We start from the raw sequence: 20,986 nt of genomic DNA, 5'->3' as shown, positions 1-20,986 counted from the left end.
TTTGTGTACCTTAAACCCTTGTTCAGTTCATTAGTTTAGCAGTGAAGGGAAGGAATATTATTCAAAGGGACCTGGACAAGCTGGAGAGGTGGAACCATGCAAACCTCATGAAGATTCAAGGGCAAGGTTCTGCCCATGGGTTGGGGCAATCCCAAGCACAAATCCAGGCTGGGCCATGAGCGGATTGAGAGCAGCCCTTAGGGGTATCAGTGGATGGAGAACTGGCTATGAACCAGCAATGTGCACTCACAGCCCATAAAGCCAACTGTGTCCTGGGCTGCATCTAGAGCAGTGTGGGCAGCAGGGTGAGGGAGGGGATTCTTCCCCTCTGCTCCATTCTTGGGAGACGCCCCCTGCAGTGCTGTGTCCAGCTCTGGGGGCACCAACAGACAAAGGACACGGACCTGCTCTAGCAGGTTCAGAGGAGGCCACGCAGATGCTCAGGGGACTGGAGCACCCTGCTGTGAGGACAGGCTGAGAGAGTTGGGGTTGTTCAGCCTGGAGAAGACAAGGCTCCAGAGAGACCTTTTAGTGGTCTTCCAGTACTTCGGGGGGGGTACAGGAAAGATGGCAAGTGACTCTTGTTCATGTGGTGTAGGGATAGGACAAGGGGTAATGGTTTTAAAATGAAAGAGGGTAGATTTAGATTAGATCTAAGGAGGAAATTCTTACCTGTGAGGGTGGTGAGACACTGGAACAGGTTTTTCAGAGAAGCTCTGGCTGCCCCCTCCCTAGAAATATTCAAGGCTAGGCTGGACAGGGCTTTGAGCAACCTGGGCTAGTGGAAGGTGTCCCTTCTCATGGTGGGGGAGTGGGACTGGATGATCTTTAAGGTTGCTTCCAACCTAAGCCATTCTATGATGATTAGGCTAAACAAAACAGGATGCTTAAGAAGTAAAATAAGGGAAAGCCTTCATGTGAACAGTGGAGATTTCTTGTTCTGCATAGCTATTCGTTTATTTTCCTTCGGATTGTACCTTTGTTGTTCTCTTATTTGTTCTGTCCTACTTTTTTAATCCTTATCTGCATTTTCCACTTCTCCCTTTTCCTTTCATTCTGCAAAGAGATGTCTTGAGATTAATTTAAAATTATTTCCTTTGGTGCCCTTTAAAGCACATTCTTATCTCCCTCATATATTAGATAGGGTAAATTCTTTCAGACATCAACATTACCCCTTGATTAAATTACAGCCCTGAATTCAATTGGGTGTCATGTAGTCTTGGATAGATGTAAAGCAATATTAGTTTTATAATGCTACCTTATGTTTCACTTTGCTCTCCACTAAAGCATTATCTTTCTTATAAGAGTTTTTCTTTAGTGCAAGTTGTCTTGCAAAATGTTTATGTATATGGTGTTAAAAGAAGAGCAATAGAGACACAGTGCACACCTGTTCTTTTTCTTGTATGTTACCTTTAAGCCTAACATAGTGATGAATCTCCTGTATAATCATTCCTGAAGTACACACCAACCAAAGTGTCTTCCTTCACCCTCCTGAAATGAATCGGTTATAGTTGTTATCCTTGAGCTTAGTGCTTGCAATCATGATAAAAAACTCCTCAGCTTTTTAATTGGTATTTAGTGCTGAAGTCAGATGCATCTGTTGCCATTGTACTGATACCAGCAAAATAGACTAAGAATTATTTGAGTCCCACTTTTGTGAAAATTGCATAGATGTTCTAAACCAGATCTGTCTTATGAATGGGAAGTTCTTAAATTACTGTAAAAATATTTGGAAAAAATGATCCTTCTTCTTGAAAACTCACTTCTATTGTTACTTCATTTTAGGTAACATTTAAAGCATCAAGATACTCTGTTTCACCAGACTTAAGATTCGTTCTTCTTGCATATGATGTTAAGCAGGTAAGCCAACTATTCATAATCAAAGAGCCTCTAAATTAAAACTGAAATGCTTGTTGTTTTGTATATTCTATTTGAGATTCCATATAAAATAATATGATACATGTAGTTGATTTCTCTTCCCAAAACCTTCTGATGCAATGATGGTGAAGTATGTATTTAAGTGTGTACAGAAAGGTTCTCAACTGAGGTAAATTGCCATGGCTCCTCTGAAGCGTCATGCTGGTTTTTGCGGTAGAAGTTTCATAACTCTTAAAGTGTTCTGTTACGAGCTGATTATGTGAAAACCTATAGTTTGCTATTCCTCCTGTTTTAAATGGGAGTACATGTCATTTATGGACTATAATAATAAAAAAAAAAATCTAGGCTGATTCATGTCATGGAAGTTTTATTGTTGGCTTCAGTAGTCTGAAAACTGATAGTCTGAAAGTCTCTTGGACTGTATAATGCAGTGTATTCTTTGTTTCTCATAGTATTTAGAAATTTTGCAGGCTATTATGTTGTCAAAAAGAGTTTCACTCAATAATACCACATAGAGTTTTGTAAACACAAACAAAAATGGAATTTTTTTTTTCAGAATCTCCTCCATGCATATTGGTGTTTGCATAAAAAGTGCTCTTAAAATACAAAATGTTCTTCATTACAGAATAGTTCTGGTTTGATAGACTCAGTGTCTTTTCAAGTAAGTTTGGGTTGGTTTGATTGGGGTTTTTTAAATTATTTTGTAACAGTAAAATAGAAAAAAATCTGTTAATACCTGTGACCTTAATATCAGAAGTCAGTGTTCAGAAACGAGAAAATATTACTATTGTTTATCTTGCTATACTACAGTATGGTAGCTTACTTATTGTTTTGTGTTCGTAACTGATTATATGATAGCTGTGTGTTGTGGATTGCAATTCTTAGAACAGTAAAATATTCATTTCCAGGTCAGTATACAAATTTTTCTGGCCTTCTAGTAACAATGCTCTTTTGATTTGTATGCCTGAAGCTTTAATACTTATATCTGCAAGCTGAAAAATGTGCTGAAAGCTGATCAGAAATATTCTAAAGGTGTTATAAAATTATTGGTTTACTAGATCCAAATACAGTTTTATTCTACCAGTTCTAGTGGATTCTGCATCCAGCTCTTTTTATGATATACATGTGTCAAGAAAACAGAAAAAGAACTGCTGTTGTTCAATTCACTGTTTTTTTTATTGTGAAGGGTTCCAGTTTGAATTCTCTCTGAAAAATACGTGCTTCTTGATTGCTTCTTATTGTGTGAAGAATTTAATAATCCCTCAAACTGTCTTAATTTCCCCTTTGATCTACTGAAATTGTAATTTTTGGGTGGGTTGGTTTGTCTGGGATTTTCTTACAAATAGAATATCTAGCTGATAGAGAAAAATAATGTATCCATCACACCTTATTACAACTAAATGTAGTAACACCAGGAATGGTAACACCCTGCCCCACAGTAAATGTGATCTCTGATGTGCAAATTGCTCTCAATAAATGCTGAATATATGACTTTGCAGTAGAACTCCCTTTCCGTATTTCATTCTTGGTTTTGCTTCAAGAAGAAACTTTTTCTTCCTTTTGTAGTCTAGTTCCTGGTAGTATCTAAAGGGATGAGCTTTGCAGCATTTACATTTTGCATCTAGTTGTTTTCTTTGCTCAAGTATATTGACAAGAACTAATTAAAATGGGAAGCGAGCAGGCTTTGACAAGCAGTTTGTGGTGGTAGTCCTGGATGAGGCTTGTGATACTCACTCTTGAGTACTCTAGCTGGGCTCATGGCTTTTAAACCACAAGCACACTTTGATTGTTACATCGTCTAGAAGTGATGGTGATGGTGCTAAAATTGGTTAATAGCTGTATGTTGTCAGTCAGATGTAAATAATAATAATGCCATTGAAGTCTGTTACCTTCTGAGAATTACCTGTTGCTTGGGGTGGAATGGAAAATAACCAAAAAGAGTATAAGCCAATTCTCTCAGAAGTTGCAAAAAAACATTATTGTGAACATGTGGTAGCAAGCCTTTTTTCCTCCAAATATTCTGATACTGGGATATTTGTTAGGCTGGAGAGGCACTTCTGTTTTCTCAAAATCTGCTGGGGAAAAGATATGCAATGCATTGGAAAGCCTCTTTATTTGTGCATAAGTAATGATTCCAAATAACGTGATGAGTTAAGTTAGTGTTCATTCTTCTTTTTTTCTGTCAGAGACAGACTTACTGGGTCTGGATGAGAGGAAATCCACCTGTCTACCTTATTTCTTCCCCCAGCTGTTAACTATAAATTATTGAATCTATTGCCTGTAAAATTAAAATTAATATTAAATGGCATAACTTAATTGGAGATTTTCAAATTCTTTTCAGTAGTATCAGGCCAGATTCTTTCATCATATCTCACATGGTTGAGTCATTAACAATACCCAGTTCAAGGAACTGTAGGTAATTTATTGTAAAAATTTAGTTGATCTCACAATCTGCTGTAAAATACCACAAACCCCTGGACTATACTGCTTATCTTTGCCCCTTATTTTTTTCTTCTTTGTTAAGATTTAGGTGTATAATTGCACTATAATGTATTTGATGGGATTTCTGGTTTTGCAGACTGTCAAGACTTTAGAATTTTAAAATTATAATGGTTGTTTACATACATTAATCTGCATTCTTTGTAAAATACAGTAATACAGCTGGAACAGATTTATTAATCAACAGTTTTATAAATAAGCTGGAGTGTTTCAGCTGAACAGACTGGAGAAAAATAGAGACAAATGTTTCTTCAAGACATTTTGTCATGCAACTGTAATTAGAAACAAGGTTATTTTGATGTTTGGATTAAATATAAATGTTTAGTTAAATTAAATAGTTGAATATTTATTTTACTGTTGTCAGCATTTTCTTTAATCTATTTTATGCTTGGAATGGCAAACTTTAATTAAATTTGCAATTGTTTTAGCACAATTAAGAATGTCCTCTCTGCATAACGGGACATAAATCTGCATGAAAATAAGCCATCTTTGAATACAAAAGTAATAATTGAATGAATGATTTAAATCATGCTTAATAGAAGGAACGAAACCATTTCATGTGGCATAACAGCTGTTTTGGTGTAACTCTGTGAAATTCACATGCAAGAAAATTCCTTTGCTAAGGAATTCAGAGTGTTGTAAATTGATTTCTGGACATCAGACTCCATCTATATCATAGCAGGTCACAGAATGTAAGCCAATATTACCAGTGTAAGCACTGTGGCTGTCTGGCTTTTTCTTCTTTAACAGAAGGCTGTGGCAATTTCAGAGGTATTTTCTGTGTGTTCTTTGCTGCAGTACTCCATAGTTCTCCACACTTCTGAAATGCTTTCATCAATTCTCTAAGTTTTTTGACTTTGGCAAAACTTGCATGGGTCGACTAATGTGTAGTTCAGACTTACTTTCTGTCATTCACTGTAATTTGGTTGGCATCACTGGAAAAGGCTCATTTTGCAAGGCAGCAGATCAGTAAGTAGGAACTAATTTGAGAAATGAACACATACATTCTTACTGAATGTCCTGCCATCCTGATTCTTCTGGGACAGTGTGAACACAGCAGCAGGGAAACCATTGTACGTATTGTATGCAGAGAAGGGACAGTTTTGCAGTGCTTTATCTTTTTTATTTTGCTTTGAAGGTTGTCAAGGTATGAGCAAAGAATGTGATGTTCTGAGAGCAGAGCATCTAAGCTAGTTGAAATTTCCAGAGAAAAAGTTATTTCATCATTGCTTTTAATAAATACTGTGTTAAAATTACATTTTAAATTTTTCTCACTCTGCTGGTGGTGGTGTTCTGTAGTGACCACCAGTGATTTATAGTTTTGATTAGAAAATGGAAATCCAAAACTCTGTTCTTGCATTAATGATAAAGAATGGGGCAGTAAATTCGCAATTTGAAGTGCAGTGAGCATTGAGGTCCTAAGAAATTCTTTTACCATTAGGGAACTTTGGTGTCCCTCAGCAGAAGGTTATATCTTGTTAGTTGTCCCATGAGTCCATGTGAAATGAAAATAAGGTTTATTCTGGATATTAATGGGTTTTTTGTTCAGACATCATAGACATGTTCTCCCCATGCTCTTGCTAGAACATAATATGCCGCAGAAGAGCAAGTGAAGAAGTAGATGAGATCAGTTCCTCTTTTTCTTTGTATTTTTTCATTTAAACCCTTCCTTGTGATTTTGTTTTTTTTCTACAAACTGTCCTTTTCTTCTCCCTGCTTTCAAATCCCTTTTGAATACCAACTTCCAAGAATTTTGACTACTTTATTCTCTTTACTATTACTAATGCATCATTTTTTGCTTTCAATTCAAAATGAATTATGTGCGGGTTTTCTTTTTTTAGCTTTTGGTTCACAGATGTGCTTAAAAAACAGATTAAAGTTCAGCTCTAGTTTAGAAGCATAAGCATTTATACACTCTCTCAAAAAGGAAATGTTTTCCTGAATTAGGGCTTTGAACTATAATCTTTTTTAGCTAACGAATTTTAATAAAACAATGTATTCAGCTTAAAGCACCATGAAAATAGCTTTTAGTAATTCTTATGGTAAGATCAGTATGAAGAATAATCCAGACCTCTTCAGAAAGGTAGGAAAAGAATAATTTTAGATCGAAATGTCAGTCATTCAGTAGGAATGAAAAATATTTCAAAAGTATTCCTGAATATTTGTAGTTTAATATATTAAAGATGAAAGTTCAACACGGTGTTTGAAGCAGAGAAAACCCCAAGAGAAGTTATTTATTTATCTGCTGTGTGCTGATGCCTGTCATCACTTTGCTGCTATACTTATCTATTTTTAGAGGATAATGATAGGGAATACTGACCACAGTCTACAGTGAATGGAGAGCAAACGGCAGTAAGTGACACGTTCATCAAGCTTTTACAGATTGCCTCTGATACTGGTTTGCTCAAGTGCACTGAAAGGATCTTCAGGTGTTTGGAGATTAGAAGAATCCTTGAGGGGAAAAATTCAATGAAGTCTTAAATTATGATTATCTGTTTTGCATTAGGAGATATCTTTCTACCAATTAGATGGAAAATAATGTTCAATTTTCAGTAATCTTTTTGGTCAGTGAAATTAATTATTGGAATTTTTTCTGCAAAAATTGAACGATAAAGAAATTACCTTGCATGATGTCTTACTTTTTTATCAAGACACCATTTGATGTTAATGTGTGCAGGTGTTTTCAACAAGATAGTTTACACAGTGCTTATAAAAATCTGACTTTGGTACTCCAGATAATGCTCTTCAGCTAATGGTTGGAAATAACACAGCAGAGATGAAACAAAATCTGTCTTCTAACACATGGAAACAATGTTTTCTCAACAAGATTATTATTCAGTACAAAAGAATAACAAAAGACTTCTTGAACCAGTAGTGATCTGGACAGCAATAGTACTGTAGCATGATGAAGTAAAGATCTGAGATAAAATTCGTACTCTCAGCTTTTTCCTCCAGAAATGCATGGTTCTTTAGACAAACCTGTTTCATGTGCATTTCCTTAGGTCCTCAGGGTGATCTTTCATCTTTCATTTGTTCATTTTGAGATGAGTCCAGAAGCAAATCATGCATGTACTCCTGAACTTAGGATATCATAGTCTGATGCAGACGTGACTTTCCCATTCTTCTTTCTCTCTCATCAAGAGCATGAAAAGACCAGTTTTTATTAGCTTTAGGGCAGTGAGAAAAAAATAAGAAAATAATTTCAAGTGAGATTCAACCCCAAAATTTGAAGTTATTTCTTGCAAATATTTTTGTGATACATTTTAATCCTCTCTTAGGTATGATAAGTTTAGGTCCGTAAAAGGTCGGATATTGAGCTATTCATGGATGTGGGCTGCTTAAATCTTCCCCTTTTAAAGGCTGTTGTTTCGCTCTGAGTTGAAGTTTTAGCTGGATAGATTAAAATTTGTTAACATAATAGCTAGGCTATAGGTGATGTTGGCATACTACTCATCTATTACATAAATCTGACTTTATTTTATATAACTCCAGAGATAGACATGGCATTTTAAAGATATAAAAAGGCAAGGTCTTTGTCTGAAGAGGTGATGTGCTTTGTAGTAATATGTGATTAAATGAATTTGGTGACACTGTGTGCTATCATGAATTATCCCATAGGAGTGAGTATTCATATGAATATCTGGTGTCCTAGTTCTCTCTAGGGTTTTGTCTAAATTATGTGGCAAAGCATAACCACCAGTCCCCATAAATAGAAGATGGGGAAAACAGAAAGGATGTATTTTATGTGGAGAATCATAGGCATTGATGTTTGTTTAGTGTTTGTCTAATAAATAGCCTTCTCACATTTCATCCATGTTGAATTGCAGTTCTGCAAGTACTTGAATTCAGTTCATCAGACAGTTTACTAGCTGATTACTTATTAGAAGCAGCAGAGTTATATCTGGAGTATCTGCATATCTTTTGCATTCTTCTATCTTTATATATGCAATATTATATTTACATTATTGGTGTATTTGTGACGGGATGATGGAACTGATCTCTGCCAGGGCTTTACTATGATCACATGCAGAACAGCAGGTGAACTGTCGGAATTTCTTCTTTTTAAAAAATTCTGAACTAAAAAGGTAGGGGAACTAATGTACTATTTTGATCCTTCCACTGTGTTTTTGAATCTAATGTGGAAGCTGTCATGTCACATACATGTCCATATGCATCCACTTACCTATTTTTCAGAAGGGTTTTTTTAATTTCTTCTAGAAAGTGCTTAATTTCATCAGCTGACATGTTGATTCATGTATGTAGGTTCAGCCTTGTGTAACAGTTTAAAAAAAAAATAGATCAAACTCCACTTTTCATAGGAAACCACGTGAGACATGGTGGTGTTGCTTCTCAAAACCTTACTGGGTCTCTCTGTTTCATTCATATTTACAGGATTGATGTTCAACCTCAAGTTTTATAAGTAAACAAAATAAATAATACTCATTAAGATACAAGTTGTCTCTTTTTTTCTCATTCAGAATTGCCAGAGTTGAAAAATCAGAATTTGCATTTTTAACTTCTTGTTCAAAGACAGTATTGAAAAAAGAACACCATGCTTTGCTATTGTTCAGTAAAAATGGATTCTAGGACATTTAGCTTTTCAGACAAAATGTTTATTGACAAAAAAAGTATTTATTTACAATATTACTGCCATTCTTATCAAATATGAATACTGTCATTTCAGGAAGACTTAGGTAGTGTCCAGCTGAGTTTCTAAGATCCAGGTGTTTAGAAACTCAGTCTTAAAATAACTGATTTTATGTGGTTGTATTCCTACATCATATAATTATCCACAGGAACTGGAATCCCTGTGTGCTAATGCTATATAAATAGGCAATATTACACTATTTATGTCAGCAGTTCCCTTAGTCTAGGAACAATTTATTTTATACAGCATAAGTTCTAGATTCTGCAGTAAAACTGCCAACCCTATCACATCCTCCCTATTTCTCTTCTGTGCATTGATAATATGCAGAAATGTCCACATTGTAAGTGAAGGGTTTGTCCATCGCAACCCACAGACAAAAAAGCACTGTTTTAAAAAGTGGATTTTTTTTTTTTAATTCCACTTATCTCTTTCTACAATCTGTTGTGCATACTAATGGTATTAGCAGAAATAGTGGAAGCTAGTTTTACAATTATATAGTGACATTTTTATCACGTGTCTGTCAGAACAAGTCTTTCCCAGCAATGCTGAATGGAAAATAAGGGTTGGTTGGTTTGTTCATTTGTTTTTAAATAAACCCTAAGGGCAGCCTGAATAAATACCATGGCAAGGTCTGTTAGGAGTCATAATTGGAGACTGTATTAGTAGCTGTTAGAAGCTAGAAAATCTGAAGAGCTTTCACTTGGATTAAGATCTGCCATAGTTCCCCACGAGCAACTAGAGTCAACTGATACACCCATCTGTTTTTAAAAATTCTTTGTTCCATGCTCCCAAGAGATAATCATTTCCTTCCTTGCTACCAAAAGAATATGGACTAAAAGACTATTTTACACATCTCTCACTTTGACAGGTTTTACCCTGAGCATGAATTATTGTTAGTTCAACTGCTACACTTATTGATTTCTCTAATACAAAAACTGGCTCACATCTTCAAATACAGTGAATAAATGACTTCTGAGGAGCAAAATCACTTCATGGATCTGACTGACCCATTATGTTAAAATATTTTCCTGAAAATGCCATGTATGTTTTTTTATGATGTAGGTGTCAGCGTGTTCCATAATGAGTCATTTCAGATCTAACTTAAAGACATACTCTTTCTATATGTACTGAAAATAAACAAGATGGAATTACTTAAGGAGTAGGCCTCTTAACAAATGCCTACTGTCCAGTTCATGTGTTCAATACACTTAGAAAATCCATTTCAAACAATGGGTTTTTTTTGCTTTTATTTCATTTTTCATAATATCCTCTATCTAAAATTCAATAATAATGTATCTTACTGAGAAACGTGGTATGCATTATAGCTTTCTCATTAAACTTTTAAATAAGATACCATTAGTATTGATGAATGTAATCCCAAATGGTCACTTAATCTTAAAATAGTCATTGATCACACATTCAGAATATTAGTCTTGCATTCAAACTAGTATATGTTGTTAGTGCTCATGAATTTTATACCAGAAGGAATTAACATCTTTCTTTGGCTGCAGTGTTAGAAATTAGAGTTCCAAACTAGGGGTGAATTTGTGAGTTTCATTTATTTTCTAAATGCAACATTTGCTAAAAAATATTTTCAGATATATTTGATATATGATATAGAATGCTTAAGCATAGTCTAGAAGCCCAAAGTTTTGAAATATTTTGCCTTTGACTGTTAAAAGTAATTCTAAAAATAGAAATTAAGAGGCAGAGTTATTCCACAATATTGATTGATTTGCTAACATGTGGTTGAAGTCACTTTAATAGCAGAGATACTAGGCAGGTTTTCAAAATACCTTTAGAAAAGCTATACCAAAACTGTGTGCAGAGGAGCCCTGTTGTTTTTCACATTTTAAATGTATATAAGGTTGTATTTAAATATACATGTATCAAAATGAATACTTATATTTAAATATAGGTTGAAATATTTATTTTAAAATAACCTAGAATTTAAATAATGTGGACAAAGTAGAAGCATATAGAAAAGAAAAAGTTAATACTTTTCTAGTTTTGTTGTCATACATCTTTTGACAGAAGTCTGTCACTGACACTATCTTGAAATCAAAACCCCCAAACATCATGTGCTCATTTCATTTGTTAAATGCAATCAGGCATAGTTAAACTTTGTCCAGAGAGGCTGTGCTCTTTCAGGACCCAGCTGGACAAAGCCCTGAGCCACCTGGTCTGGATTCAGTGTTGATCCTGCATTGTGCAGGGAGTTAGACTGACTTCCTAAGATGCTTTCAACCTGGGTCAGTCTGTGAGTCAGTATTATCATGTCATCAGTATTCCCCTTTGAGATAAAGTTTCCTGAGATTTAAAAAAACCAAAAAACACAACTACCAAAACCCAAAACCCCCCCAAAACAACAAACACTTAAATTTTTTGGAACAGTTCCCAAGAAAGAAAACAAATGTCAAACATCTACCCAAATGTCCAGTTTCATAAAGTGCCAAATAATACATAAATATTCCTTAAACCTTCTCAATAGTTTTATTCATCCTTTTATGTTCACTTAGATTCTTAATCTCCAAATGTTTCTATACCTTTGTGTATATGAGGAATCTCATCCTGTACCTTTCCAGATAAGTGTATGAGTACAATTCCAATTTGGTTGGAAGAAGTTCTGAAATGTTTGTGCTTTGCAAAATAAGGAAAATCAGATGAAGGAAAAACCTAAGCTCTGACTGAAGCTTTACAATTACTTCTTATTATGATTAAATAGTCAAACAGCCTGGCCAGATCTGGAAGCCAATTATTCTAAAATGTGAGAGGGGAAAAAAATAAATCTGCTTTTTCAGTTATTCTGCATAATTCTGTCTCTGTTAGTGGTGCACATTGAATAATAATTAAATTTTACTTAAAATAGACAAGTTGGAAAAATGAGTTACTTAAAACATAAAAAATCACAGCAGCAGATAAGACTTGCAACTGCTTTTTAATTCAAAATTCCAAGTTCCTTGTCAGAAAACTCTAACGCACAAACTAAAAGTGCAACTGTAACATTCTTAATCAAGAAATGTTTTTAGTCTTGAAGAAAAGACTTTCTGTATGGTGCATTCACTCAAATTGCTTGATTTGCAGTGTGTGTGTGGGGTGTCTTGGCTTTTTTTGGCTTGTTTTGATAAGCAGAATAAAACCAAGCAGCTTGAAATCTTAATATTCTAGCAACTATTTGGAACAAATTAGTCACTCCAAGGGCAAGTTCAAGTATCAATATCTGTGGTAAGGACAACCTGTAGCAATGGCAGATGGTCCAGGACATGAGCAAACATGTTTAAAAGCTGTCCCGTAGAGAATATTTGCTTATCTCAAATGCTTATACAAAAATGGTCCTGAAACTGGAGGGTCTTTTGTGCCACAGAAGCTCCAAAGCTGTTCGTCACATTTTGGAGAACCAGTGCAAACACATCAGAATTTAATTTGTTTCCACAGTCTTTCATTTTCACTGTGCAGGCAATATCATTAACTTTATATTTAAGTATCAACCTTTATCTAGCAGGCACTAAAGTGCTTATCACTTCTGAACTTGATGAAAATGCCATTAAAGTCAGTGGAACTTTTTCTGTTGACTTTAAAGTGGACTTTTGGATCAGTTCCTGTCTACCTATCACAAAAATGTAATAAAAGTCATCTTTGTAGTGTGACAACATCAGCCAGGTGGACAGAGAGTAAGGGACCGTATGCTGCTAGAATTTTCTGCAGGAATTTGTAGAGAATAGATCTATCAATGTTTTCAGTCTCTTCTGTGCTCTAAGTCAGCCCTTAGGTCTGCAGGTTGTTTGCACCTAGGTCAACATTAGTGATCTTGCTTCCCATGGTGTTCCCTCTCTTTAGGGACAGCTATGACAGAGACTTTTGACAGCTCAGTATCATCACTGTTATTTTCTGTAGTGTTTTGGGTGCAATTCAATTGGCCCTGATGCACTGCCAGTTTGCAGTGGTTCTAATTCCTTTTTTCAGTGTCATTATCCTAAAGATATTTTAAAACTACATTTTCCTCCAGTGGGAATCTTCCTGAATGTGACCTTCAGCTGCTTCTTGTGGATGCTGAGACAAGAATTGACTCAAGTTCTTATCACTGTCAACTTCATCTGTCCATGGTTTCTTTTAAGACCCTTCCTTCACTGTGCTGCCATGTAGGTGAACCTGCTGTGTTTAATGTGTTTAAGAGGCTCATATGGCAGTGAGTGTGAATGTATTCTTTTTCTTCTCCCTCATGGGAAGTTGGGGTTGGGCTGGTATGGCTCCTACTCATATCAGCTGTTTTCTCTTTGAGATATATGATCGAGGCGTAATGAGAAGATGAACAGGGCCTTTGCATCCCTCCCTGATCCTCTCCTGCGGTGTTGCTAAGACTCACAGAATAGAGAAAATAAGTAACCAATGCTAAGTGCATCTGAATCTCAGCATTTCCTATGGTAATTCCTTGTCTCTCTACTGTCCCCTGGGGATAGCTGTGTCTGAAAATGTGATCTAACAAGTTTCAACATCTTTGAACTCACATTCAGGTTTTGTTGGAGGATTTAGGACCTTTAGATAGTTCATTCCTGCTAAAATTCACCTTTTTCTAAACTTAGCTTGGAGGAGGAAGTAGGAAGAGACTATACCTATTATTAGACTAGCTAGGGAGGGGTTTGCATGTGGAAAAACTGTTCTTGTTTTCATGCTTTATCAATTAGTAACATGAGCCACTATATACCTTGATTGTTCATTTGTTTATACATTTAGATAATTTGCAGCTGCAGTGGACCTACTCATTCTAGTCCTCACTGCTATCATATAGTCCTCATGTGTTCTAAAGAGCATCCTGCTTTTTCAGTTTCCTTTAACCCTTTGATTTTCATTCCTCAGTAAGATATAGAAGGTCAAGCTGGCAGAAGTAACTGTGTCTTTCTAGTACATGATGCCAGTGCTACCTTATTTTTGTCTCAGATGTCTTCTTGAGTCAGCAACACTAACAGTAATGGAAGTTTTGGTCCAGCTCTATAATGAAGATCTTAAAGGACATGGTATTAAATGTGCTTTTAGCTCATCAAAAAGTCCTTGGAAGTTAAGGGCAGATTATTGGTACTGATATATCCTTTTTGTGGAAGCTTATTGCAGATAGTGGATTACGTAAATAGTTTAATTTACTATATAGGCCTTTACACTTCTTTGTGAGGTTTCTATTTGTCATGTAATTATGTCTGTGAATATCAGTCAAAGCTGAAGAGCCTTTTCTTGAAAAATGTTGTGGTATCTTAACCTGGCATTGTACCAGGAAGGCTCAGGTTACTATAATGGCTGAAGAAATTACTTGAAATAGTGTAAAGATACAGCAAATTCACATGGTACTTACCATTCTGGTAGGGAGCATATGGCTATTTCTTTGATAATTTTCTTGGAAAGAGTATAACTTAAATGATCCTGCATGTTTTAAGTTAAATAAAGCTCTCGTTTGAGAACAAAGTAAGGCTAAGTTTGAAAACTGAGATCACTCTTGTTCTTGAGGTAATTTCCCCCCCCGCCCTCAGTCTTAACCCACATGTAATCCCATAATGCTGTAGGTGAGGTTTTGGAATCTCAGTGATGTGAAATAAAGATGTTATTCTGATCATAGAAATACTGTGTATGGTAGCTTTCACTCAGGATTCCCAGGTGACATGAAAGCATCCATAACTCATTTGAGAGGTATGTCGAGAGTTCTACAAAAGTGTTTTAAAATTTTCATATATATTCATATACTTTAAAAATGTATTTTAAATGATACCAGAAAGTTGTTCTCTATTAGCAATATATTCCTATTTGATTTAAAAATTTTGAATATTAAAACCTCAGTTAGATGCTTTCAGAAGAAAACTTCTGGGGTATTTCATGATGTACTACTAGGCCTAATTATTCACTTAATTAAAAGATTAGGAAGGTTTGGTGTAGATGTTTGGTAAGACTTCTACATAGGAAGCATAAAAACTATCAAGCTAATATATATACACATAAAATTAAAATATAGCTATTAAATGCAGTTTGGTTTGCAGCACCTTGAGACATAAAAATCAGTCCTTCTCAAAGGGGCAGACTATCAAGTTGAGAAACGAAACTTTTATGTTAACAGTAGTTCTCATCAGTGAAATTTCACTTTGACTCTCAGCTGTGGTATTCATTACAGCAGCCATCTGCTTTGGCAGTGCCATAATTTCTTTTTTCAGTATCTCGGATGAAATTAAAATCATCATACAGTGAACATAGCTAGGAAACTAAAAGCATCTAAATATAAGCTGTGTATTAAAGTTGTTATAGCTCATTGCAATTTATGTTCTATTTGTATGGTATTCCAAAAATAGAACAACAACATTAACTGTTTTGAATATTCAGGGAAAAGTTATCTATTTGGGTGGTTTTGCTTATGTTAGGGTTTCCAGTAATTTTTGCAATCTAACAGTGAAATAGGAGTTTAGAACTTGTAAATGTGACAAGCTAATGAATGGGGAGAAACACAGAATCAGCCAGGGTCACAGTGAGGAACAGATTGCTCTTCTCTCTCACTCTCTTCCCTATTACTTATATCCAATGTTATGTTATTCTTAACTCTTCTTTTTACTATATATCTTGATAGTCTTAAACTTCCAGGTATTTGCATTTATCCTAGTAATTTGTTGTTATGTTCTGCCAGGGATTATTCCCAAATTCTTGCTGTGTGTTCTGTATATGCTTCCATAATCAGGACCTTTTAATACCAACTATCTGACAAATCTTACCCCTCCTTATTTTTTTCTTTCCCTTTTCCACTTCTCTGGCTTTTCTCTTCTTGCCTCCCCTTCCTCTATCTTGTTTAGTGTTCAATGAGAATTTAACTTTCTGTTTCTTAATCCCATCCCCTCCTAGATATAATTATGCACTCTCTTACTCCCTTCATTTTATGTTTTTTTCTCTTTCCCTATGAGAGAAGGTTCCCTTTTCAAATATATTTCTTGATCTCAAAAAATCCTCACTTAATCCATACTCTGTCTATTTTATTATTTTACCTCTTCTCACAATTAGTAATATCTACTTTCCTTATTACTTGTCTTATATTTGATAGTTTTATAGATAAATCAGTTATAACAACCTAAGGAAACGTGAATTATGTTTCAGCAAAAAATTGGAATTCAGAGCATGTGGTCTCTCAGCAATTTCTTTTGATTTGGCTACACTGTGAGACTAGAACATGCTTAGGAAGTGATTAAATATGAGAAGATACCTGATACCAGAACTTCTTTGCTTGTTTTGCTGGGTGTGTCTCAGGCTCAGAGGTGTTACATGACTGAGATTTGGACATATCCTCTGATGAACTGGGCAGATGGCCTTGTTATGCTAAATGCAGCTAGATGGCATGAACTAGAAGGATAGCCTGTTTCATTCAAATTTCTGTCCAGTGCTTGTCATTGGGATGGTTTATCAAAAAAGTCTGAGACTACAAAAGTTCCCATGTATAGAAATGAGTTTAAATAATATGCAGAGTAAAAAATGAATACAGTAGATGACAAATGCTGGCAGCTAAATTTGGTCTTCATTTCCACTCTTTTATATCTGATAAAGTACTCCAAATGGATAATTATTACCAATAGTGGCTAGCATATCTATCAATCTGTACATTTACTTATCTTAAATAATGGAAATGAAAGTCAATGCATGAGCTATATCTCTTTCAGAAATATTTAAGACCTTTTTTTTTTCTTTTTAACCTTGAGATGATACATATGGTAGTATATTAAATTAGCATAAAATGTTACGATCATTGAGAGTAATATATGGTCATGTGTTCTCTTAAAATGCATCAAGAATAATGAGTGGTAATTGTTTCAGGACATTGATTAAAGAGCTATTCAGTAAATTGGAGATGTAGTTTACAGCACAAATGGCATATCAAGTTTCATCTCTGTACTTGCTACTTCACTATAAGCAGAAAATATTTAATGAAAGTATGGCTGGACATATATGTAGCACTTTATGTATTTATTCAGTCAAACTGTGGAGAAAACCCTTTGGACAGAGGGGTTGTTTAAAGGGATTACTCTAACATGTCTGAAGAGTTGTCTAGGGATGATTTTAGTGAAAGTAGACCTTTAGATATCACGTCTTTAACTGCAGAGAATTATGCAGAACGTGTACTAGTCAAAGGAAGCCTATTCATACCATACTGAACAGAATTCAATAAGCTTGCCTATTTGGTGTTAGACATTGCCATCGAGATGAGGCTAAAATAAAGGAAACTTCTTGAAAATTACACACTAATCCTTTGTATGTTTTAAAATAATTCAGAAATAATTACTTTGTTGTTAGCTGATGAAAATATATAGAACAAACTGTACATGAATAGATTCTAAGACTGGTGATTCTGACATGTTTCTCATTTATTTACATAGTAATTTTTTCTGTGTTATCCCTAGAAGATATAAATATCAGTATGCCAAAGGAAAAATATAATTCACTGAGAAACTTTTATTTTGGAAGTGTCATCACATGTTAGAAAATGGTATCCTCAACCGTGTAGATTTTTGGAATAAAATGATTTACTAGCTAGGTTTATGCATACATAAGAACACCACAGTTGTCTTGAATAACATTTCCCTTGCATTTTTTTTTTTTGACCAGCACATTAAATTACAGCACTATATTAGAGGGAGTTTGCTCTAATAACAATCATGGAAAAAAAGGAAAAATCACTCTTTATCCATCTTACTAGAAAATTACATGAAAGTTATCTTAGGAAAGGTGGAAAAGGATGGATTATCCTAAACCCTTTGCACACGTCTGCACTGAATCAATATGGTATGGAGATCTGCAAGTCAGTTATGTGGCCTTGCACAGCAGGGTGCAGAAGTAGTAGTCGAGATCCTGAAAGAAAGGGATAGTTGTGTCAGTTTGTCTTTCTCCTGACAGTTAGTCTCCACTGGATGTTTCTTCATGACTTTTTTTTTAATTCTGTGAGCATTTTTGTTTACCTTTGCTCAAGATGTGGAAGGGAAGACCCTGCAAAGTTCCAGGGAGGTTGATGTGCTATCTAATAAGAGGAGCAAAAAATGCTTGAGTATTTTCATAAAAGGATGCGGTAAGAAAGTGCTTTATATGCTGAAAGACAGTGATGCCATGAGAACAATTAAATTAATGTAAAATACAAAGTAGAAGAATAATTAAAAAATGTTAACCTCCAGGAGCAGTGGGATCTTGGGCCAATCTTCCAATAGTAGAGCAGACGCAACAGCCTACTCAGTTTGAAGGGGAGGTTTGATCAGTCTGTGCATGAGATTTTGGGAGAGGGTTCATATGATAGCAGTGAGATACATTTGGTAGAGGAGAGGTCTTTTTAAAATCTTGTTACTCAGTAGTTATGGTGCAGTTTACAAACATTAGTTCCATTGATAAAAGAAAAAAAGAAAGAATTTTCAAAAATAGAAGTTGATCATTGAATACTTTCAGAACCAAAGTGAACATAAAAAAAAAAAATGTAATGAAAGTACAATTCTATACTATGAAGTAGGTGGGCTGGGTGATAGATAAGATTTCCATGCCTGATTGCATTTGATCCCTTTGATCTTCAAACTCTAATATATTTCTCCCTGATGATTTCCTGCTTTCAGCTGGCATGCATTCGTTTATTTCCAGTCCTGCACAAACACTTTTGCCCACAACTGCACCATTCATCTACCTTTTTTCCTTTTTTCTTCTCCTTAAAACATCTACTGTAAAATATTTATCACACAGAACCATTCATCATCAAAGTGTGTTAATAAAGAAATGATTGTGAGCAAACTTTTCTGATAGTGGAATAAATTTTCTGGAGCTCTGACCTAGGAATTCCTGCCCTATCCCACTGTTATCACTGACATAGAGAACCTCTCACTTTGAAGCAATTTCAGGAAAAAAAAAAAAAAAAGCTCCAGTTCTTTTCAACTTGACCGTTATTAGTCAAGGGAAAGGATTCTGTGGCTTAAAAAAGACAAAAGTAACAAGTAGTGTAGACAGTGAAATGCCGTATCCATAAGAAGACACTGAAAACTGCAATCCAGATCTTACCATGGATAAGAAGAGATATTAATCTGTAGATAAGAGTTGTCTCCTCTCATTCTAAATATTTAATCACTTATAAAGACTGCCTTTACTGTAGTGTCTTCCAGTCATGAATTTCGAAGCGTTTTAAGAATATACAGAAGTGTATTTATGTCATGGTTTTGGTATACTGTTTTTCTTCTCTCTGTGAACTGTTCTGTTTCTCTGATATCCTACTTTCATGCTAGTTTGTACTCAGTCTCTGCTTTGGAATAAAGTGGAAAAAAATCAGTTGCTGGGAAAGGGCAGTGGTGAGTGTAGGATAGTGGTCCTTACATTTAGTGTGAATGTGACCAGTGAAAACTTACTTGACAGGCAGTGAATGTTATTGTGACTGCATTGCATTGCAACTAGATTTTAGCTCTCTTTGGAAAAGATAAGGGTGACCTGGAAAATGTCTGCTTCTCTAACAATTACCCTTATACTGTTGAGGCATGTGATTAGCTGTGCTTCTGCAACATGGGCCATGACTTGCTGTGCAAAAGCATGCTGGGCAGAGGCCCTTGGTAAGCACTGGAAGCAGTAGAGAGGTTCAATGTCATGGCCAAACTGTTTCATGCTATGAAGAGGCAGGGATTAAATGCTCGTGTCACTGTGCATCTTGCACAGGTGGGCTCTCTTGAAGGCTGTCTGCACAGAGGGCTGCACTGCATTGTGCTCTTGCCTAATTCCCCTCCCCCTGTCTCATGTATTATGAGGTATCATTGCAAGCTCCATTAAGCGTTATTGCAAAGTGCTGTAGGTCTTTTGATTGATCAATGTATTTTTTTCTCTTTTCATTTCCTGCTTATTGCTTAAATGTGGTATCTCTAGTTCCATATATGGCAACTGAAACTTGTAGTGGCACAGTAATTTTAGCAATGTAAGAACTTCCTAATGTACTGATGCAAAGTATGTTTTGTCTTTTGTTTGCTTGTTTTGGAGTAGCAAATATAATATTCTAGAGGACAATATTTCGTATTGATTTTACTTTAAAAAATCAATAAATAAAAATAACTTGGCACAAGAGGGAATTCTATTACAATTCTATTCTATTCTGATGGAAATTGTTGGAAGACATAATAAAAACTTAAAATGAAGTAATATGTATAAGTAATCAAACTGTTGACTACATCATTATGAATGACAAGCTTATGATATAAAGTACTTTCTCAGTACTGAAGGTCTGTATTTATTTGTGACTCTTCCTATTCTCATGGGCATGGCACATAAAAATGATCTATATTGTTTAGAGAAGTGTCAGGCAGAATCTTTCAATGAAGTCCTAAAATATGCTCTTTGTTTCTCCTCTGCTTGTCTTAAGCTTAGTCTTCCATTCGTTATACTTCCCAGCTCTTACTGACTCAGTGGATGCAGTAAAAACTGTTGTACTGAACTAATTGGCAGTGGATTTTGCTAGAACTGCTCTGTGGTATTTGGTTCAAGTGAAGCCACTATTAAGTTAAAACAGCTATTATACTATGCATAGTACTCTGCCAAAAATTAGAATCTAGAGATCTAGACTAGCATAAGTGAAAGCAGGATTAGGTAAAGAAGACTATAGCTGGAACACCTGACTCACTGAAGCCCTTTTAGGGCTCTTTTGGCCTGTGTAGTAGACTAGAAATCAGGAAATCACCTGCAGAATTTTTGTACAGTTTGACTTTTTTTTTTTTTTATATGTGTATTATAGCTGCTTACATAAAGAGGAAAATGCATCTCTCGGTTCCATATTACAGGTGGAGTAAGAAGACCTTGTTACTTTTGAATGTTCTCTTGTCTCTGAAAGTGTGGAGTATCAATAAACATATGTAAAGGTTGGAAGAATTTAATGAAAACATAAAGAGTTAGGATCTTTTGCGTAACTGTGGAACATGCTCCCTAAATTGTCTCTATAAGACTAAATTGCATGTC

At 35.2% G+C, this 20,986-nt stretch overlaps 1 protein-coding gene across 1 annotated transcript in view; it reads left to right on the top strand.

Annotated features, from left to right (window-relative positions):
• DPP10 (dipeptidyl peptidase like 10) overlaps positions 1 to 20,986 on the top strand; it is a 236,361-nt gene that overhangs the window by 94,815 nt on the left and 120,560 nt on the right. Inside the window, exon 4 of the mRNA XM_026852613.1 lies at positions 1,786 to 1,860. Coding sequence (XP_026708414.1) covers positions 1,786 to 1,860 — 75 coding nt within the window. The remainder of the gene's footprint in view (positions 1 to 1,785; positions 1,861 to 20,986) is intronic.

The sequence above is a fragment of the Athene cunicularia genome (genome assembly GCF_003259725.1).
Source record: "Athene cunicularia isolate RWA chromosome 7 unlocalized genomic scaffold, athCun1 chr7_part1, whole genome shotgun sequence".
Taxonomy (NCBI): Eukaryota; Metazoa; Chordata; class Aves; order Strigiformes; family Strigidae; genus Athene; species Athene cunicularia.
The sequence above is the reverse complement of the archived record's forward strand: the minus strand, read 5'-3'. Positions and strand labels throughout refer to the sequence as shown.